Source organism: Melanerpes formicivorus, unplaced genomic scaffold (assembly GCF_026170545.1).
Source record: "Melanerpes formicivorus ecotype bairdi unplaced genomic scaffold, bMelFor1.0.p_v2 SCAF_13, whole genome shotgun sequence".
NCBI lineage: Eukaryota > Metazoa > Chordata > Aves > Piciformes > Picidae > Melanerpes > Melanerpes formicivorus.
In genome coordinates this window covers 8475339-8498734 of record NW_027142365.1, presented here as the reverse complement: position 1 = coordinate 8498734, position 23396 = coordinate 8475339, and the positions used below count along the sequence as shown (strand labels likewise).

Genomic DNA, 23396 nt, shown 5'->3' with positions numbered 1-23396 from the left:
TACAGGAAGAAATACTTTATTGCACTTTAGTTCCAAGTTATCTGTGGTAAAGTCAAATCCAGTGTAGGTAGACATCCCTTCCCTCTATTGAGAATTTTATTATACACCCATACAAAGCATTATCTACAGCTGGTTTAGCTGCCACCCTAAGTCCCCCTAGTAGCTAAGTGTGTCCATGCTTGCCCTTGCACATAATGTTCCACATATGCCCCACACAGGGCAGCACAGCCCATCTCACTATCCGCAAGCCATGAAATATTCTGCCTCTGCAGGGACCATCCTCACTGGAGGTCTAGAGGGACAAGCTTTAGTGCTTGTTTTCAAATGTGTCATGAAAATGCTATGCCTTTTTCATAACCAGATTGCTGCAGGGCTCCCTGACTTCCTTTTTTTGGTTTGGGTTGTGGGGTTTTTGGTTTTGTTTTGGAGTTGGTTTGTTTGTTTTTTGGTTGGTTGGGTCAGTGGGTATTTTTGTTTGGGTTGGCTTTGTTTTTCCACAGAGTAGTTGGAAGGCATGGGGGAGAAGGAAGTGTTTGAGGTTTTGGTTTTTTTTGAGGTAGAACGAGGATATTAATGCCCATTTGTGAAATATTCCAGAGTGAAATCTTGCAGGTTGTGGCAGGCACAGACCATTTTCAACCTCACTTGTATTAGTACTGATCCAAAGGTTTTGTCTGTTTTGACACTGAGTGACAAACCAGGGTACCTGGGCATTCAGATACCATGGTTTCTGCAGCTCTTTCAGTCCACTGCTGATAGAATACAGACATTATCCATGGCTCCTTCAAGTAGTGGGATGAAAATAAACCACAACATCCTTCTGCTTCTCAAAGAGTAACAGGACCCACATATGGCAAGAGCTCTTGTTCTGTTTCTCACACCTGGTAGTACTGCAGAGATGGGGAAAGGGATCCCTCAAGAACTTGTCATGCAAATGCCAAAAGTCTCAGTGTTTGTAATTCCTGACATACTTAGATGAAAGGCGCAATAGAGCTTTCAAGTAAAATATTTTTAATTAAACTTGAACATACACATGCAAGTAGAAACAAGTACAAACATTAAGCAAAGGTGGTTGATAGTTACATTATCAAACAATCATCATCTCAGTCAGTATCTTTTTCCATATTTAGAACTCCACATTCAGCTCTTACACTTCTCAGTTACTCTAGATAGGAATAAAGTCGTCTATCTTGATTCCCATTCGTTTTCTTTTTACAATCCAAGGACATGCTTTTGTGACAGGCTTTCCAAACAAAAGAATTTGCCAAGTCTTCCTTCAAGATTTTCAGAAGAAGCTCCATCTCAGGTTTTCAGGCATTACGATCACTACTAAGACACCGCTTCTAATCCAACGGAACACTGAGGTTTGTATGTATTTATGAAAAAGGCTCATTGTGCAGCTTTACACAGAGACAAAGATTGGTGTGTTCTTGGAGCAGCATAAGAAACAGCATTTTCAGGCCTCTGGGACAGACACACATCTCTTTGAGCATGGCAGGCCATTTTCTGGTTAGAGAGAAATCACCCAACAACAATATAAGACGATTAAATGATACAGAGATTAAGATACCATCATTTCCCACCGAACCTCCAACTACATTAAAAAACATGGTCAGCACATTTCATATGGTCTTAAGATATTTAAGGTTGTAGCTAATACAAACCTACTCTTACAGGACTAGAGACTTCTAATATATTGGCTCAAGAAGTTCAAATACACATGGTACTAGAACTATTGATCAACAGACTGATCACAGAAAGCCCAAAGAAGGCCACCAGAAACAGCCAAGGTGTTAGAAAACACGCCTCATCAAGAGGGAGTGAAGGACATTAGTTCTCAGAAAGAGTAAGGAGATCTATAGAGAGAGAGACAGCCACAGAGAGGGATATAAATTCTTTCCCATCTCTCTTGAAATAGAATACAAATAGTCATGGATGCCAAAGTACAGCAAGAAAATGTGGCTTAGTCACTAAGAAGATTCTCCTAAAGATACACATTAGAGAGCGGAATAGATGGGCAAGTCCAATAATGAGATCTCAAACAGGTTGCACAAATCTCTGGGGAGTGCTACAGAGTTCATCCTCCCTTCATGAAAGAATAAATTATTTCTATGGTCCTTTCATCCTTATTTATTAATCATTCTATGATCACATTTTTAAGTGATTTATTAGGGTGTTTCTTCCCAACAAATAGCCTACAATCTTTAGAGTTATCTTTAGGACTGACTTCAGGCTCCTCACCAAGCCAGGCAAATCTCAGATGTTTTATTCTATTCTAAGAAATTGTTCCCAGCAAGAGAGACTGGCCTTTGGAATGTGCTGCCCAGGAAGGTGGTGGAGTCACCATCCCTGGAGGTGTTCAAGAGGGGATTGGATGTGGCACTTGGAGCCATGGTTTAGTCATGAGGTGTTGGGTGACAGGTTAGACTTGATGATCTCTGAGGTCTTTTCCAACCTTATTGATGCTATGATTCTATGTTTTCCTCAGTGAAACACACCAGTTTGTCTGCTGAGTATTTATACTAAGCTCCTGTATCTGGGAAGGACATCTCTGAATACATGCCATACAAACCATACAGTACACTGGATCCACCAAATATATTTGGGCCTCCACAAAACTCCTCTCTCCTCCCCCTCAATAAAAAAATGTCATATGCTAAACACTGCCTTATTTACCAGCAACATAACATTTAAGAGTAATTAAAATGGAGAAGTAGTCACTGTACTGCCATTCCTGCATAAATTACAGGAGTATGAGAAACAGGATGGGCATATCAGTACTGGGAGGGGAGGAGAAGGTAGGCGATGAGGTTTGTTTCACACAAAAAATTAACAGACAAAAAGTCATGAATGGCAATACCTAACATGCTTCATCTTGATATGCAGACTTAAGTCTGACATGCAGAAATTGCTGCATCTTTTCCTACCTCCCTTTTAAGAAGCCACCTTCTGCATCAGTTAAAGTAGAGAAATTAAAATGTTTCTTAGAATTAGCAATTTTTACAGTTCCATACAAAAAAGGGAGAAAAAGGACAATCCTCTCAAGAGTAGATATAGTGGAAAGAGATGAAAGGCTATTTTACCTTCTTAAGTAACAAGGGGTACTTCTAGCTTGAGGTCAGAGATCTTCAGTAGTACTGCAGTACCCAGCAACAAAACAAACATAGTTAGAAACTTAGACTGGGAAAGATATTGCCCTCATGAGAAGAAACCATTCTCTTCCAACAGTATTTGTACACCACAAATCTCTCCAACGCAGAAAGTTCATCTCCTCAACTGTTAAACAAAAACCCATCAACAACACAACATCATTTAATCCTAGTTCTACAGATGGTCCTACTTAACTTGTAACGATCTTTTGTTATCAGCTCTTGGTTTAGTTCCATTTGGTCCAGACAGTTAAAATGAGTCCGGCCTCAATCAGCTTCTTAACTATCTCCTGTCATGCTGCACCACAGCAGGCAGGCTGAATGGGACCTTCCAAGGCTTTACCAACAAAAATTAAGAGCATTGTGCATAATCACAGGGCATCTCACTCATACATGGGTGTTCAAAATATCTCTGCACAAAAGAGCAATAGAAAGGAAAATAGGCACAAGTGACTAGACTTGAGCAGCACAGCAGGGCTGCTTACCTGCATATACGTAAGAGATACAAGCCATCCCTTTTGGCCAAAGGCAGACTATTAGAGGAAGCACTACCATGTGCTAAGAACAACAGCTAGGAAAAATGAGATGGCTTTTCCTTTAGCACTGAGGCAAAGGTTGTGAAATTAAAGCACGTGGCAAGATTAACAGTAGAAGTGGTAACTAAACGTTATCTGTCATCTTTACAGTATTCAGAGACCAAGTAGCTTTTAATTTGCCTTTAAAATCCTATTGAAATGCACCAGACTGGGCCCTTTGCTGCTCAAGTTTTACTTTTTCTTTGTGTGGTCACAGAAAGTAAGCCATAAATTCCACTTGTCTTTCCAACTGATTAAAAATTCATCAACTGTATTGATCAGAGTTAAACAGCTAATTGCAATGCTTGCTCTTCGTCTTCTACAGTTGGAAGGGAAATTTACAATATCCATGGCAGCATGAAGAAAGTACTAAAAGCTACAGGTAAAGAACACACTTTTTCCTTGCTAAAACCTCAGTATCTGAAAGTTAAGGACAGAGCAAATCTGCTTCTGTGTGCAACAGAAGAAGGGTTTCAGATGTATTAAATGAAGCTCATGAGACTTATCTGAAACAAGTAGTTGCTGGTTTTCTGAAACACAGCATTACGATAAGAACTATTTCATTGTGAATGCTACGGTGGGTGCTGATAACCACTTGCTACAAAGATCTGAACACAGTGGTGACTGGCATTGTTTTGCTTCCCCACATAACAAAAAAAGTTGTGCATGATTGCTTTATTCAGTTAATCATGAATTACAAACCTGTCATACCTCTTGAAGGCCGTTGAGATTCCAGCAGACATTTTTATATATACATATTTTTAGCCCAATAGAATCAATTCGACTTCTTGTACTTAAATTACCACGTCTGGGGAATTAGACACCCCATAAGTCAGCTCTATATTATCAATAAACTGAGCATAAAGACTACATGGTCATTATGCAGTTCACTATTAAATGTATTTAAGCTTTATGAGCTGTAGAAAAAAATAATCTATAGACAGCAGTTTAGTCTTTGGTATTTTGAGTTCCTCCCCATTTCTACAGAGTAAAGCCTAGTCTCCAAGGACTTGTTTCACTCCCTGTTAACACACTGTTCACTTCATTACAGCAGTTCTGCAAGTTTCTTTAATTAATGCTCCAAATAATTTAAGAGCCATTTTTCCCCAAAAAAATCCACCTCCAATGTACCACAGCAATTAAACCACACCACACCTTTCTTTTCTCCTCAGCATAAAAGCTTGAGGACAGATTTCACACTGACAACATGATCTTGCTATGTTCCTTCATCTCAGTTTCTTCAGAGCCCTAACAAATTGACTTGTCTTTTCATTAAGACAGAGGAAATTTGGTTGAGATACTTTCTAACCAAAGCCTCAGATCTTAAAATATGCACACTGCCATCATGACCAGCATTGTGAGTCCTCCACAACACCAGAGCTCAGGGGACACTCCACAGATAATAGACCCCTCATTGAAAGATAAGGAAATCTAATTTAGATGCAGAAGTCAAATGGTAACATTTTAAACCCAGCTTCTAAGAGAAAACATCCCCTGCTTTAATTAGTTTCACAACACACTTCCCAAGAAAATAAAAACAATCTTCCCTTGAGTATAGAAACCACACTAACACCAGCATCTACCCACAAATAATTAGGTGGCTTCAACTATCAAATAAGCAGAGCCTACCTCTTTAACTGAACCTTAAAAAACAGCCAATCAAATCCCTTCCTCTGACCAAATACCAGACCTATCAGCCCTAAGCAAATGAGGTCAGTTGAGGAGTCTTTCAGATTCAAGTTACAACTTAAAAGAAAGGAGTATTATTTCAGTGTGAGTTCAGTGATAACTGCCTGGTAGTGAAGAGTTACTGGCAACATTAATATCCAAAAAACTGCTAGTAACTGAAAATGGAAAATAGGGACTATTAGGTCTGCTAAACCTGTGACCTCCCTCATCAGCTTATGCCCATTTTTTATTGTGGGATTACACAAAATGAAACACACAAAAACAAACCATGACGACACAAAGACATGAGATGAGCCTTGGAAACTTACCCCTCCTGACAACTTAATCACCCTGACTTTGCTGCCGCCTTGGGGCCCATCTCCACTATTACTGTTTGTCCGCTGCATGACAGTCCTTTTCACGCCAGGCTTCAGCTCCTGGGGCCTTGCTTGTACTGAAGCCACTCGTGCAGTCTGTGGGGTGGGCAGCGATGCTGCAGCAGGCTTTGTCTGTAAGACTTTCTGTGGTGTCTGAGGCTGACTCAGAGGTACTGTTCTAGTCTGCCTCAGCTGCTTCACTGGCTTCAGCTGCTGTCCTTGATACTGCATATTTGCCCCGGCCTGTGGGAAATCAGTGGGTTTAGGTTGGATATTTGGAACTACTGTATCTTGCTTTTTAACAAGGAGTCTGTTTTTCACATTTTGCCTGGTCTGTAAGCCAGAGTGGGGTATGTAGGGGCTGCCGTTGGTGGGGAACTCGGAGGAGTCATCCTCCGGCTGCATGTAGGACTGCTGCGTAGGTTGCTGCTGCTGCTGCGCTAGTCTTTCCAGCAGTTCTCTCTTTCTGGCACCAGCCTGCTGCTGTCGTCTCAGCTCCTTTTGTTTCAGAATTTCTTCTCTTAGACGCTTCTGCTCTTCTATCTTCAAACGATACAATCTAGTTTCCTCATCTTCATCTGGATACTACAAAGGAAAATACAAATCAATTTACAGAATTCTCAACAAATGCCCAGCTTGCACAAAACAACATTAAATTGTTGCTCCAGATGCTGTGGAACTACAGCTCTCTGAAGAGCTTTTCAAGTTCTCCTTGATACCAAACTAAGGCTATGAGTGTGGAGTATATCTGCCGGTAAGGTTTATTTGCTATTCATTACAGACAAACAACTCAAATCTGTTTTAGGATTGACGATATAGTACTTCCCAGACAGAAAAGCCTTAATAGCAGTTGAGAAATCTTATCAGAATACTAAAATAAATAAAGTTTTAACAAATTGGAATTAATTCAGAAGTTTCTAAAACCAATTAAACTATTAATATAATTCAAGATATCAAAATATGTTTCAAATGGAAAGTAACAATACAGAGGCAACCCACTGTCACACAGGTTTTATCTTGCTCTTTTCTGACAAAGTAACAAAAGGTAGAGTGGTAAATGACCTGAAAGGCCCTGATTAGAACTATTGATTTTTCTCACAGAATTTTCAGCCTGATCTCAAACTCATTTGTCACACAATAATTGGTTATAATGAACAGCACAAGTCAATCTCTCTGACCTTGAACTCATGCACTCTCTTCAGAATCAAAATGTTACCAAATGCAGTGTTGGAATATTAATGGTATATGGAGAATGCCTTTAATATTCCAGCCCTGGGCCCTTCTGAAAGTATTACACCACCATCAGAAAACCTTTCTAAAGATTCTTCTACCTTGGCACAGTGGGTTATTATGAAAAGCTGTATACAAATGGACAAGAGTCAAGGAAATGCACATTCTCCTCAGCCTAGAAAAGAAATCAAGTTGCTCTTGCCATACAGTCACCTGTATTTTTAAAAATTACAAAGCATAATTTTCCATTATATTATTTCCTTTACACCCATATAAAATATTGTTAGAGAGCTGTAGAGGCTACTTACAAATGGTAATGAGTACGATGTATTAATCACTGGTAACTGAAACTGGCTCTCAAAGTAACAGCATTTTGCATGTTGAGAAATGACAATACAAAGAATGCTAAAATATTTCTCAGAACCTGGTAATCCAAGATGAAGATTTATTTACCCTGCAGCAATGGGGTGCAAACTCCTGTCAACAAGAATGTCTTTCCCCCCCGCCACCAGAGAACCCAAATGTGCAACTTGTTTTATCTCAAGTGCTTAATTCCTGCTACGTCCCAGAATCAGGCAGGGTACAAAGTGCCAAAACAAAGCAGAAAGGAACAAAACAAACCAAATCCAAACACCAACCAAACCAATCCTCAAAACCCTAAAACAGCAACAAAAAGCAAGTAGGAAAAAGCAGACATCCTTCAAAGTTGTCACCAAGTTCAGAGCTTATCTTTGGAGGTTGGATGCTAAAAGCAACATTATCTGTAGGTGAAGAAGAAAAAACTAGAGCAGCTTTTTTCTTGCATAAACTATTGATGTGTCAACACTTTTTTCTGTAGAAAATACTTCAATAAGAATAAAAGGCCAGAGATGCAAATCAGTTGCCTTGGCTTTGTGGTGGTGGGAGTTTTTTGGTTGGGTTTGGGGAGTTATGGTTTTTGGGTTACTTTTGGCTTTATGTTGTTTGGTTTCTGTGCCTTCTTGTTGCTGGTTTGGGGTTTTGGGTGCGGTGTGCTGTTGCTTGTTTGTTTGTTTGGTTGGTTTTTGTTTTGTTTTGTTTATTTTAAGTGGAGATTTTCATCCACCTTGGAACAGCTATTAAGCACAACATATTTCACTGTGATTTAAGGGGCCAAGCCTTAGCGCTTCTTCTTCTGCCTTAAGGTCCAAAGCATCTTTAATAGAAAGTACCGAAGAGAATGTTACAGGCAACTTTCTGAGTGTAGCTGAAAAGCAGCTGTAAGAGAGGCAGCAGTTCTACATCACCCTCTATGAGAACTTAAAATGGCACTGTTGACTGAGGAAAACACAGGAAAAAATACGTGAAATTTACGTCCTTGTAGCAGTAGCTTGCCTTTTGTGTAGTGAATGTTAAAAACCAAACCCAACCCCAAGACATACAAACCCCCACACCTTTCTAGAGGGCTGCAGACTCTATTACCAGGTTATAAAACTAAATGCAGTCATATGAACCAGATACCATAACAGATAGTGGTTTGCTGTCAAGTACCAAAAATCATGCAACCAGGCTCACTTGTGTCCCTCAGGAAAACAGATGTGAGGACAGAGCAATCAAAACTGTGTGATCTGTAGCATAAACACAAATTTCTTCAGCAGGTTTCTCTTTACTTTTCTCCAGTTCTAACACTAGAGACAAAAAGAGGCTAAAATAATTTGTCCAAAATTTCATGACAAGTCTTCATAAAAGAAGAGGATCAGATCCAAAAAGCATCACTTGCCTGACCCTGTTCAAGCCCACAAAGTATCTTAAATAAACGCACCTACATATTCATATTTCACACTGCTGCTAATGTCAGCCCCTGAATCCTAGGGAGGTCTGAGTCACCCTACAAAACACAGGTGCTGGATATCTTGGACAAACAGAAAAAGAGTTAAGAACAAGGTTACAAATTACTCTGAGAAGCACACTGCCCTCTTGTGATCTTCCAACTGGAAAAAGATCATGCTAGGAAGAATCTTCTGAGGACAAGACAGGAGGCATCGTTACCAAAATCTGGAGAAAACTCAAGTTCAGACACATACAAATTTCCTGGTAGTTGATGTCCAAAAAGATGAGAAGATGCAAATACATTTGGTCTAATAACCAAATGCAGCAACTCTTTTCCATATTGTGAGCCTTCTTGGGAGAACAGAATGGGAAGGTTTTCTGTCAGTATCAGGGAGATTAACTGCAATATAAGTGGAAACATCAGTACAGCTATGACTACACAGCTCTCTACTAACTCCTCTCCTCCTCTCAGCTGTCAGTTTTAGAGAGATTCACATCACCTTTCTACATTCTCTCCTTTCTTTAAACTAAAGAAATTCTTAATATTGCCATAAGTGCTCTTATCCTAAACTGACCTCAACATGAGCAGAATTAGGCTCACAGTCATCCAATTTCATTGATAAATGAGTTTTCTGGCTGAGGATATGCAAGTTTGAGAAGCAGAAATACAGTTTTTCACATTCTAGTCACTCAGGTTGCAAACCTTTCAAACATCTATTTTGAAAGTGAGCAAATCCTTTAATAGCCATTGTTACTATTTTTTTGGTGCTTCCTGAATGACAGGGCATTCATAAATATGGCCACTCACTCTTCAGGAAGAAAGATGCAAAGAAAAGTCTTAATAATTTTCCAGTTGAAGACACTTGCAAAATAACCTGCCCAATTCAGTTATGAGCAATACAGCTAGAAAAGATGACAGAACTTAACTCTTTCTCATCTTCACAGAAAGCAAGAGAGTAGGACAAATTTAGCCAATTACAGAAAAACACACAAAAAGCCTGGAAACCTTTACCAGGAGAGAAATGTAGCACATTATAATGACAGTGAAGAATATCTCTGAATGCCTGGAAGTGAACATTAGTAATGTGCAGCAATTCTGTTTGTAGCAGTGTCAATAAGCAGCATCAGTGAAGAAGATCACGACAGTGGCACAGCTGAAAAAGGGACAAGTGCCACCACACTGCAGCACAAGGCTTTATTTCAAGTCCACTTGTAGAGAAAGTTCTGTGTGCAGAGAGTCACAGACTATTCTAGTACTTGCCAGTGTATCTACAAAAGCTTTACTTTCATGGTTAATAATAGGGAAGTCAGGTAGAAATAATTCTTTCCATGGTAACTGTTTTTAAATCCTAGTTTGCAAAAAAAATTACATAAAGCAGATATCAAACTGCTTTCAGTGATAGCTCTGACACAGAAATGTAAAGAAAGCTTTGTTTGTAAAACACCATGTCATATCTACAAGTTTGTTAGGATAGGTTTGAAACTTGAAATGAAGAAAGCAAGATGACTGCCTTGGTGTTTGGGGATTTGCTTTGTTCAGGTTTTTTTGGATCTTTGGTTGAGAGAAGTGAAAAATGTTAGTTCAGTTTCCTAAATGACATGAGGATATTGAGACACTTCAGAACTAATGCCCTTAATTTTCACAGTACTAAATGATGGAAGAACTTCAAGATGTTTTAGATGGGGAGGCTGGTAGCAGATTCGCTTCCTAACTTACCTTACTAATGGCCTCAGAGACAACAGACTTCTCGAAGAGGAAATGCATTTTTTTTTTCCTGAGACAGATTATTCCAAGAGACTGAATTGAGGAGAAGGGGATTATTTTTTTTTTCTGTCTTCAAAAATGACCAAACTTAAAAGCTGAAGTAAGGCTTTATTTTTTTTTTTTCTATATTTCCACTGAAAAGTAAGCACACAGGAGGTCAAACACTGCCAGCTAAGGGTTTCTTTTGTGCCTCATTTGTGAAAATTAGTTATGACCATCCCTAATTCAAGAAGAAGATGAAAAGCTAATCATGAGCAGCTTAAAGGGAAGGCAGTATTATCACTATTGAAGCTTTCAACAGTTGCTGAAGAAAATCTGGTCCTTGAGAGAAGGTTCACGGTCAACTAATCTAAAGAATTCAGCTCTGCTCAAAGTAACTTGACACACCAAAATTACACAGGGGACATCTAGCCATCAGGTTCCTCTGGTACCTCCTGATGTTCAGGATGAATAGCACCATCAGTGCAGCACTACTCACTCTCTCAAATTACAGTGATCATGGAACCTCCTCTAGCTTCCAGGAGAACCTGTGCAAGGAAACAGTCATCTGTCTGTGATCCAGTGGAGCTCAAAACACTGGCATGTCAGTTTTTGATTGTGCAGAGTAGAATCATAGAATCAACCAGGTTGGAAAAGACTGAGATCATAAAGTCCAACCTAACTGAACCATGGCTTCAAGTGCGATGTCCCATACATTTTTGAACACCTCCCCAGGGACGGTGACTCTACCACCTCCCTGGGCAGCACACTGTGATTCCAGTGGCCAATTACTCTTTCTGGGAAGAACCTTCTCCTCACCTTGAGCCTAAACTTCCCCTGGTGCAGCTTGAGACTGTGTCCTCTTGTTCTGTTGGTGGTTGCCTGGGAGAAAAGACCAACCCCCACCTCTCTACAACTTCCTTTCAGGTAGTTGTAGAGAGCACTAAGGTCACCCCTGAACCTCCTCTTCTCCAGGCTAAACAACCCCAGCTCCCTCAGCCTCTCCTCATAGGGCTTGTGCTTGAGACCTCTCACCAGCCTCATTGCCCTTCTCTGGACACATTCAAATATCTCTATGTCCTTCCTAAATTGAAGAGCCCAGAATTGACACAGTACTAACAGAGCAAAAGGCATCATTTTCTCCAAAACAGAAAACATCTCCTGTTTTCCCTCATGCCACAAGGTCTCAGAAAAGAGGTCTTCTTTAAAAGCAAGAAGCTCCAGAGATAATGAAGCTGCAGTCTCCTGCATGAGTGTTCTAGAGCCTAGGAGACTGAACAGCCTAAAGGAAAAAAAAACAAACATGAGGAAAACAGCTCCCCAGATAGCCTTTTTCTTTCTTTTGAGCCACACAGCTCACGGGAAATGGAAGACAAAGATGCTTTATGAGTTAGAAGAATGTGATTGCCTAGAAAAATGACACAGCTCATAATCCTGGAAGATAAAAATGGGCACAATGTGTATTTCGGAGGCTTTTACTCAACCTCTCCCTTTTCATAGCGGAAATTATTCCTCCTCCTGCAAAACGGATTCAGCACAGACTTACCAACCTTCCAGACATTATTTTTTTTTGTCAGTGGAGACTGGTTTTGCTCTCACATTAAAAGGAAAAGTGCATCTCAGAAGGGAGGCCTCTAGTGGCACTGAAAACCGCTGGGTGAATAATACATTAAAAGTGCTTACAGCTCACAAGTCAGACTAGAATAGTTTTTTAAAGGTGGAAGTTCTTGGGTTTCTTCTTTGGGGGCTTCAGGCTCGTGGTGATGTTTAAAAGAGAAAGAAAAAAAACAAGAGAAGAAAAAAACAAAAGGCTTACCTCTGTTTCAGATTTTACTTCTGATTTTGCTTGGCCAACCGGGGTGATAGCTTTAGGTTTCATTTCAGGCCTTCCCTGTGAGTTTCCAACATCAGCCACAGGCTTGGTGGCAGACATGGTGCTGGCAATGGGTTTGACCTGAGCAGCTGGAGTAGAAGTTCTCCTGTTGTTGCTCATTTCCAGGGCATGTGATGGTGCTATTGGCAACTCACGCAAGTTACTATTCCTTGGAGCAGTTGTCTGTAGCTGCTGATTTGGACGCTTGACAATGTTTTGCGACGGTGTGTTCTGAAAAGCAGAAGGGCAACAACTGCAGGCTTCCACTACAAACCAGATTACAGTGTATTCTGGTTCACATTTTCATGATTCAATTAAGATTGGGGGAAAAAGGCTTTTCAAAAGGCATGATCTTTTTCAATGTGAGAGGAAAAAAAATATAGGAATGAGAACATTTTAACAGCAGCTTTATTCTTTTAATTCAAAGCAAAAACTGAATCTCTCATGTTCGACATTTCCCTCAGAAACTGGCTTCACTGATTTACTTCCTTACTCAAAGCAATTGTTCTGAACTATAGTTGTGTTTTCTTGGGCATTGCTACAGACTCTTGCACTACCCTGACCTACCAAGCAACAGAATATGCTGCACAGGAGCAAACTCACAGGACATGGCTGGCACTATCTGAACCAGAAAGCTTATTAGCAGTGGTACAAAGATGCCTTCAATTGAAAGGCAGTGTCAGTGAACAGGGCTCCCACAAGACCACAGCTTTCAGCAGTTTTAAAAATGTTCTTAAGCAGACCTATCCTCCAAAAACCCTTGTTTGCCAGTTTTGGGGCAATTGCATCATCTCTTACTACAGATGAAGAAAAACACTGATAACTGGAGGGGAAAAAAAGAAAAGGAAAGACACACATGCTATTATTGGATATGGGGTATCAAAATTATCAAACCAGAAAAGGAACAAGAAATGGTGTAAGGAGAGTGGGAAGGGCATAAATGGGACTGAAAAAGCACACTAGTTAGTTTGATGTGGCGAGTTACACACCTGTTACTCATGCAGAACTAAGCAAGGTAACACTCATGTATGTAGTACTTACATGCCTTGGCTTCATTGGACTCTGTCGTGGCTGACATTGCATCCTGTTGTTATTTGGCTGCTGCTGTGTGGCCTGCATATGAGGCCTGAACTGTGGCTGGTTCATGGGCATCAAGGGCTGTGGTGGTCCTTGGAGATGATGATGGTGCTGCTGCTGCTGCTGGTGATGGGGTGGCTGCTGCTGGTGATGGTGCTGCTGAGGCTGAGGTTGGGGCTGAGGCTGTATTGGAGGATGCAAGGGACCCTTCACATAAAGAAAAAAATAATTTAGGTTTAGTTTCAACTGAAAAGTAGCTGAAAAGTAGCTCCAGCCTCCCATGCCCTCAAAGTATTTATAAGCAGCTATGGGCCAAACCCAACCATATACTGAGTAAAAAATTAGGCTAACATAGACTGTGCAAGATAGTTCTACACTTAAACCTGTGTAAGCCAACAGCTGAAGTGGAAAACAGCAAATGCAAGGTTTCCTGTCCTGTGCCCTCTATTCCAGGCCCTTTTGTTTGCTTAGTGCTTTTTTATTATTTTTCCCCTAACATGACTATTATTTGCGGATTTCTCCTCATTCAAAACACAGGCACCATCAAAACACCCTAAACAAAGCTCACCGAACGTGCAGAGCCCTCCACATCGCCCTGCACATCCCCAAACCGTTTCCCTACTCTAAGCTTCCCCATTCAGCTTCCTCCCGGTTGGCAGGAGGCAGCCGGCTCCCTGCCGGGCTGCACAGATGAGCGGCAGAGGGCGCTCCCACCCTGCCGCTGACCAGGCAGGGGAGTGAGGCCGGGAGCTGGGGCCGCTCTCCGGGCCTCTGCTGAGCTAGAGGCTCCTTACGAGAGCCAGGGCCGCGCTGCGGCTCACTAGCAGAAACACGTTAGTGCTGGCACCAGGAGAGAAAATGAGGCACCTTCTCAGGCGCTGCAATGACAAGTGCTACAGGTCCAGCTGCCTCATGTCTCTGTATCTCAAAGAAGCCCACTGCAGTTATGTGTGGCAGTTCGAGGGTTAGTTCAACCACCCTACAAGCCCACAAGCACTGGAACACTGGCCACTGGCCCACCAGGCCCCTCCTGCCACAGCCTCGTACCTGCATAGTGGGCTGGGCATGTGCGGCCAGGAAGGGCTGTCCTGGAGCCTGCAGGAACTGCTGCCTCGGAGGGATGAAGGGCCGTGGATTTGCAGCGCCAGGCTGGTTGAAGTGGAGAATCCCCACTGGGCCTTGAGGCTGCATGTTGGGCCGAACCGGCCGCTCTCGGGGAAATACAGGCTGCTGGCCCTGCTGAGGAAACGCTGGCCCGGGCTGGGCAAACGGCATGGGATTTTGGGCAGGGACAGGATGTGCGCTGTTCAGAAGCGGAGGAGGAGGTGGTGGTGGCGGGCTTCGCTGCTCAAACAAGGGATGGCCTGGAAACCTTGGATCTGTGGGAATCAGAGAAGTGATTACATGACAGCCTCCCTGGGAAAAACAGAGTTTTGAATCATAGAGCTCTATTGTCATTGGGAAAGTAACCTGAAATTGGTACAACACCAAATGGTATGGGATGCTTTCATTCTGAAGAGCTACCCTCAAGGTTACATTTCTCTTGCTTCTGCCACTTGTGTATAAATGGAATTGATGCTTGAAAGACTAGCACAACTGGTGCTCTGCTGAAATTAGCAATCCCTTTTAGAAATTCTCCTTTAATGAAATCAATGAAGGATTCCAGGGATTATAGTTTAAACAACACAAGAACTCATAAAAGGTTGATCCCATTTATGACCAGATATTTAGCAAGTTTCCACCTATTTTGTGTGTGTAAATTGCCAGTAACACAAGCATGACACATATGTATATTACATATATACACAAACACACGTGCATATAGTATCTATTCTGTTTGCTGTGCTGCATGGTTTCAGCTCTCCTTAGCACATTTCTTACACCACACACAGAGCCCCAGCTGTTTCAACAGTTTCTAGTAGAAAACAAAACACATGCAGAGTACTAGTTATCTAAAATGTAACAAATCACAACAACTTTACTGCAACAAATCACCTCCATATTAACTTCACTTTGTATCAGATTGCTAGTGGTTACAGATGGAGACATACAATTAATGCAAAAAAAGTCAAAAGCTACCAGACCACTGGAATTTTTGGCATGTACTACTCTGGCTACACCAAACAGGAGCTTCTGTGGCTATGCACACACAATGCATAGCCATTACCAAAAAAAGTGGTATCTTTTTTATCTGAATGGAAATTAATTTCTTACCTGCTAAGAAGAAAGGATCTCTTTCCTGAGGAGGTGGAGGAGGAAGTGGTGGTGGCGGCGGTGGTGGCCCTCTCCACTGGTCCTGGATTGGCAGCCTTGGAGCTTGGGAGAAGTTGGTAGGGACTGGTCCAGGCGTATGCTGCTGGAAGTCTGGAGGGCCCTGTTTAATGAGGCAGAATGCAGAATATACAAATCCTGTCCAGGAATTTATCTATTGCCTGCTAATTCATTTTTATATTTACTTTAAAAAATATAATTGCTTTATGAGTTATCTCCTATCATCTGTACAGACTGGCAGCCCGCCCTGAGTCATTCTTTCACAACGGAAGATACATTAAAGCTGAGTACTGTATCTTAAAATGAATTCACTATGTTTCAATAATCACTAGCACCACAGGAATGCCATTTCTTTGCAAGCTTATTGAAATCCACGCAATTATTGACCTTCTTTCCCATTAATCCAAAAAAAAATCTGAATGTCTACGTTAGAAGACATTTCTGACATTTATCTTCTTAAACCACGCTACTCTTCACCATCAATTTAGTGCAAGTTAAGCTACAGAAGTGAAGCAGCTTTACTTAGAGAAAGGAGGGAAAGGCCAATTTATGGCATCCAGACAATTAAAGAAATCATCTTTCAGAAAGAATTAACAGGAGAGCAGCATTTCTGTCTGTTCACCACTTAGCATCTGAAGCATTATAGGAAAGAGTGCAAAAATTATCTTTCTTCCAGTAAGTGTTTTTAAGATGTCAAGTGAGCCTTTTTGTACTGCAGAAAGCAGGACGTTAATTCTAAAAGCAGAAGCCTTTTTTGCAGAAGACACACCTAATTGAGTAATTCACACCATCTCTTTTTTTCTTTTACATCAAGAGTTGACAAAACATGTTGGCAACCTCTGATAAGCAGAAGCTTTGCTTTACATAAATCATTCACAAGCATGTCCTTCTGTGTATGTAAATCAAATAAGTAATGAAAATAATCTATGAATGTCCTTGTTTCCCTCTTTATGCAGATTCTGAAAGAAGTTGTGTCTACATTTGATGCTCATCTTAAAGCTTGCAATTGCTGAAGACAAGCTTTTCAAAACAGATTTCAGACCCAAACACCCTCTGCTACACTGAAATGTAGTTATCAGCCAAAGGGCCAAACAACTAAGTTGCAGTGTTTATCATTTATCTGTTGAGCTGCCCTCACCACCAATAGTAGGTGCAGTCTCACACTATCCTATTTGTCCTGCAAAAATACTAAGGAAAATAATTTCTCACATAACAAAATAGGTATTTGTCCTGGAAACTTAAGTCTGCTCAGCACCAAGCACCACAAGACAAAGTAGCTTTCCATCCTTCTACCAGCACAATGGGCAATGGCAAGGCCTAAACAAGATGATGACGGACACTGAGAATCAGAGACACTATTAAATCTGTGGCCTTCCTGAAAACACCTGAATGGGAGTACATGAGATATTAATATCTCTTACTTGGAAGTGAGACTGTGACTACTTATGTCATTATACAGCCATCAACTGTAAATACTTTATCATTCCTAGAGATTAAAGGTTCTATATCCCATTGCCAGTGCTCCTAGCCAGCCAGTCTCCTGTGAGTATTTCATTTAGTGGAAAGACATTATATTACACTCAAGCATGACAGTCCTCCTAACATACATACTGTTTGTAGGAAGAAATGCTAGGCTTCTGCAAGTGAACAGTTACCAACACAAAATACTCTCACCACCTCAGAGGAGACTAACACCTTTGAATTTCACATGACGTCTGCAGAAAACAGCAGTTGGAAGAGGAAGCTATTTGGGGTGGAGAAAGTGACATTTGTTTTCCCATCAAAATCTGTTCAGGTTTAGTTGAACGAAGCTGTTCAACTGCATTGCCCTTCCTTCATGTTAAACTCAGCAGTGCTGGCTGCCTGCCAAAACAGCAACTGAACACAAACCTTGAGGATCCTGACCCTTCACTCCCAAAACACCTCTAGCATCACCACATGTAGGAGCTGCCAGAGGTACTTTCAATCTAAGGTTAAATGCATCCCTCATCCTGTAAGCTCAGATGACAAAAGCCTATTTCTCAAAGCATTGCTCTTAAATCCATCCTGGGGGATACAAAGCACTTCCACAAGCTACAAAGCCCCAAGGGAGGCACCAGATAAACCAACTGGTATATAGCTACTTAGTTATTATTTTATCAGTGCATAATACATAAGGTCACTGCAACAGAGGCAAGGGAGAAATCAGTTCACCAGGGCAGTTTCACACAAGATGTTTTTTATCTTGCATCTCTCTCAAGGCATGTAGTTGTGTGAGCACAGTGTGGGAGAGAAAGTGGTCTCAATAACCTGCTTTTTTCCTATTTTCAGAGAGCTTGACTTGGAAACTCCAAAATTCTCTCTGTATTTTTCTCTAGACACAATATATGCCTACATATGACCTATTTATAAAATAAACAGCAAAAACCCAACTTATGTGGAACCTTACCAAGACCTGGGCTAATAAAACCTAAGTATCACATAATTGCTAACCAAGCTGAAGAACTGGCAGCAGCAGTATGGCCTGGCTTGCTTCCAAGCACCAAATGGCACTGCAGCAGCCAGTCTCCTCTACCTGCTTCTTCCAAACTAGATGTATTCTGCTGAAGTTGAAGTAACAGATCTTTATCAGTATCTCCCCTTGCTCCCAAACTTCCATTTTAATGTTAGTTTATAAATACAGGCTCTAGCTCCAAAATAAACATTTCTGCTCCTATGACCAAATTTGTAACCCAGTCTCAAGCATCTTCCCCAATAGTAATTCTTTGTCCAAAGAGCCTTTCTGTTCTTGCTTGCCCTTCAGATATATTCTCTCACTCCCATCACATTTTCCACTCTGCCCACTGGCTCTTAATCCCAGAGCAAATCGAGCTTCCCAGCTGACTTCCAGCATAAGGCATTTTAAGCCTTTATGAAATAAGCCTTATTTTAGTTTTAAAACTATTAAAAAGTTATGCTAAATTTTAAGGAAGATTACATTTACCAACCCCCCACAAAACTATAGTTTCTTTAAAAAAAAACCCAACAAACACCCCACCACCACCAAAGAAACCCAGAAGCCAATAACCTGCAAGATATCCTACTATTAAAAATATAAGCAATGCTTATTTCAAGCTCCTTTCAGTACCAAAAGTGTCTATCTGGCTTAAATTTAAGATGCAAATACTTACTGTCCTCTAAATACTTCCACTGATTTTATGATAGACAGTTCTCCAACTGTTCTCCTAACACCAGTAGCCACAAAACCCCACAAATGCCCAATAAGATACATCAAGAAAGTAGTTTTTCTTCTCTAGTTTTATTGTTTTCGCTCTAAGCTCATAGGTTTTGCTCTACTTTTATTATTCTTTTATTTTGCTCTAGTTTTATTTATCTAGTGGTGTATTTCATACAATTACATCCTACAACAAAAACTGGGTCAAACTAAGTCTGAAATGGCTCAACAAAATCACAGTCAGAAAGACACATTTGAAGCTTGGCCTCTCCTTTTTTCCCATACCTCACGGTTCAGAATTCTGCATTTTTTTTTCTGCTTACTTTCAAAGTAAGATTCCAGTTAAACTTTGAGGCTGTGAAGTTTTTATAGACAACAAATATTTTTCACTTCTAAAGCCAACACTCCTCCTCCACTTTGTGTTTAAGGTAACATGAAGATCCTTTATATATCCTGCAATGAACCCGAGCTGTCCCTCACTGACAGCATTTATTAGTGTCGAATCAATGACCTTCCCTGCCAGAGCACTCAACTCACAGTGGAACAGAGGGTTTTTGAAACCTGAAAGTTTCAAAACTGGCAAAACTATAGAAATGTGGCTGACACAAATCATACCACAGGAAAGCTACACACTACACAGACAACCGAGTATCGCTAAGAAGTATCTCCTCGTGTGACTGCTGAACAGATTCTAACTGTACGTATACAACGTTTTGAAGCACCACTAAAATATGGCTGATCACATTTCTTGGCTGATAACCAGAGGCCCATCATGCAAAATTAATTGCAAAGACACTTGTTATTTGCAGAAAAATGAATTACCAATATTTGCTTCTAAAAAAAAGATAAATTAATCTGATGCTCTTCCAACACCCATGAAGAAGGCTGACCTCCACTTTTTTCCCCTAAACTAGCTTTGCCTCTAATATATCCATGATGCATACTTTAAGTCATGAGATGCTTGGCTATTATGAAATGCCTTCCATTTTTATTACTGATGCTCGGTTAGCAATCGGAATACACCAATATTACAACTTCAGCTTTTACTTCAGCCTAATTCTATGTGTCCTAAAACCAGTAAAAAGTAACATAAGAGTTCTCCATTAGTTAAAGGTTTTGAGGCTGGTGGGTGGTTACTTATTTTTATTTGTTCAAGAGGAGCTAAATTTGAGGAGTGGATTATTTTACCATTAGTCTTAAAACTCTACACTCAGCAAGTATTTGCTGCTAACAAACCCCAGGTGCCCTCTGGTATTTTGCAGAAAAGACCATGCAGAGCTATTTAACTTCAAAAATTAATGAAGAGCAGGTGCAAAATCCAGTTTTCATAATGGTCTGTTTTGATAAAATGAGCATACTGTAACATAGATGCATAATAAATCTTTGTATGTACAGTAGTTACTTCCATTTTTCATGGCTTTTCTGTCCAGACAGCTTCAAATTTCAACCAAGTATTCAGTACACACAGCAACTAAGACTCCCTACAAAAAATAATTTATCATTACTATACTTCTTAAGAAGCTTCCCTACTTGATAAATCAAACAGCCTTCAAAATACCTATTTTTCAACTCAACAAAAAGAGAATGGCAAATCTGTATGATCAGCCAAGGCTCTAAGTTTCTGCTTGTCAGTCCAACATTAGGGCTGACTGACACTGGAGGAAAACACAGATTTATGTGCCTGCCCAGCCAGACTCTCCAAAGCTGGATCACATTCACACCAACCACCATTCCAAAGACTCCTCAAATATCTGCATGGGGAAGACCCAGCAGAGTGTACATAGCAATTTTTTTGAGAAGTCTTCTCCCCTTAGTATTGTTATTATTAATTTAGCATCATTAATAGTGATTAATTAGCATCATTATCAGATTGATTATATAGGAGAAATGCACCAAACTGCAAGGAAAGCTACTCTAACAGAGCTTTTTGCTAGATTTGAGGTTAGCTTCATGCATGCAGCACAGGATCAGGAAACACAAGACCTGAAGCAGATGTACCCACCACATCAGTCTGGCCTGGGAGTCTTTAACCAACTGACATGTACACCTTCACAAAATGACAACCACTTCAGCACTGTAGTGCCATCTAAACCACTAGCTGCAGGCCTGGCATTAAGTGTTTTAAATATCCAACAGAGAAATGATGGGTTTTGGAAAGATGGAGAGCACTGGAATGGTCTTCTCAGAAAAGCTTTGGGGGTTGCAAGGGCACACAGCTCTGACTATTCTTCATTTTTCTCCTGTGAAGACCAAGACATGTCTGTGCCTGAACACTGAAAACAAGGTCAAGATTTTTCTTAAGCTACCAAAGAGAAATCAAGTTTTGATCTGCACTTTTCCCTGCTGTTAAAGAATGTGTTTAATCGTTTATCCTCCTGTGATTATACTTTGAAAATTCTTATGCCCTTTTTTGAAAACATGGACTACAGCTCAGAGGGAAACAACATTAGAAATGGGATTCTGTGTGGGTGTCCAAAGAGATGTTTTAGAAATACATAAATGGAGGAGATAACCACAGACTGAAGTGCTACTGACAGGTATTTTATTGTCTTAAATCTTTTAACTTTGTGGAGTTTACTCTGACTATAAATAAAAGAAGCCTTCTCCCCATGCACTGTAATTTACAGTGCCTCAGAGATTTTTATACAATGCTGCACGCCTGCAGGTTGTGCAATTTCCCCTTTTGCTGACTTCCATTACTCAACATAGCTAAGGCATAACTTACACCTTATCAATCACTTTTGGGGGGGAAAAAAATGCAGTGCAAACTTGTGTCTACAATTCATTAGAGTTGTGAATAGCTCATTGAACATGACTTTCACATACTCAGGCAATCCCACCTTCTGAAAGAACAGGAGATAAGGTTACTTTAATCCTTTCAAAGAACTGCACTATTTTGCCTTCCTTTTATCCCCTTAAATATCCTTCCTAGTTAAGAAATTAACATTCTCTCTCATACAATTCTTAACACAAATTGTACTTTTACTTTTCTGCATCTCTTGTTAATTACATGATGTTATCTCCCATAATCTATTCATGAAGCACAGATAACTTTGGTTACCAATAAAAGGGAAAACTTAGCATAAATTGCTTAGCACAAAGTTAATCTTATAAAGCAAGGAATAAAGAGGATCTAACAGCTATTATATGACTTATCAGCTTCTCTAAAAGGGTCACTCTACTTTTTTTTTTTTTCCTTCAGACTAATTAAATACCTTAACAATGTCATTGAAACTTCATGAATCTTTCAATAAAATACAACCTACCTCTACAACATGTTTTCATTTATTAATCTCACTTAAAATGCAAAGAGCTAGGAGAATCCCATTGACAGTTAAGCGGGGCCACTCAGTTAATTCTTCTTATACGGTTTAAATGCAAAGAATAACGACCACTATAACCTATGACAATTAAAACTATAGCCATCTGTCACAAGATGTTAATCCTCTTATTTCAGCAGCTACTTGAATTTTTTAAAAGCTTTCCTAAAATGCCCTACCTTCCGGTGCAAGCAACTGATATTTCATCCTCTTGCGTAGGAAGCCCGGCTTCAAATATGTTGGATATGGTTCAAAAATTTTCAAGCAGAAATGCACATATCCTGCAAAGCACAGCTCCTCACAGTCAAGTTTCACAGCACTCTCATTTACTGTGTACACCATACAGAAAGGTCATGATTCACTGAAATTCTCTAATGAAACTTATTTTGCTATTTCCCTAAATACAGTCTAAATGACATCGTCGTGCCCCTGTGATGTCTGTGACAATCATGTAAATCCATCAAGGTGAACTAAAACCTAGCAAGTGCCAGGATTCTCCCAGTGGATCTAGTACTGTAAGAGGGCCTTATATAAAAATTCATGTCTTCAATACATTTCAATCAAGGACAAAATTAAAACCTCAGAGCGATCATAAAACTCACGATGACTATATGCTACCCATGTGTAAGGCTTTGCAAAGCTTCTGGAGTTTATTTTCTAAGGGGAAAATGCAAGGAGATAGCAAGTGCTGGTTCAGGCACATGAACTGCACAGGTCCTACTATCACAGACAGATTGAGAGAGAGACTAGGTGGGTATTTTCCTCAACTGAGCTATAGGTAATTTTTAATCTTAAAACTTACCGTACAACCCGACAGTTAAAGCTTTATAGATGACAAATGTCACCCTTGCTGCTAACCTGGACTTTCATCTGTATTAGAAGAATCATATTTCAGACCTGACTATTTAGTTGTTAAATTACCTGGTTCATGTTTTTTTAATTCTGCAAGGAAATCTCATTTTTAAGATGTTTCACACATCTCTGACCTTGCAAGCATGTTGATACTACAGCTTTACATACCCAGAGCTCCCAATGTGCCTGCAGGTACCGCTTGCATGTTGTGTATAAGGGTCTGAACATTTTTTCCTTCTTCAGGTCCCTACAGTTAATCCATAATATTCCTCAAAATCA

At 40.3% G+C, this 23396-nt stretch overlaps 1 protein-coding gene across 8 annotated transcripts in view; it reads right to left on the bottom strand.

Annotated features, from left to right (window-relative positions):
* RBM33 (RNA binding motif protein 33) overlaps positions 1-23396 on the bottom strand; it is an 85094-nt gene that overhangs the window by 17940 nt on the left and 43758 nt on the right. For 4 of the 8 annotated variants that reach the window (XM_068146000.1, XM_068146002.1, XM_068146004.1 and 1 more), the window contains exons 11-15: positions 15696-15855; positions 14529-14860; positions 13446-13688; positions 12348-12635; positions 5722-6354 (exon numbers count right to left, since the gene is read on the bottom strand). In XM_068146000.1, coding sequence (XP_068002101.1) covers positions 5722-6354; positions 12348-12635; positions 13446-13688; positions 14529-14860; positions 15696-15855 — 1656 coding nt within the window. Of the gene's footprint in view, positions 1-976; positions 6355-12347; positions 12636-13445; positions 13689-14528; positions 14861-15695; positions 15856-23396 lie in introns of those variants that run through there. The other 4 variants (XM_068146007.1, XM_068146005.1, XM_068146006.1 and 1 more) reach the window with 4 other exon arrangements.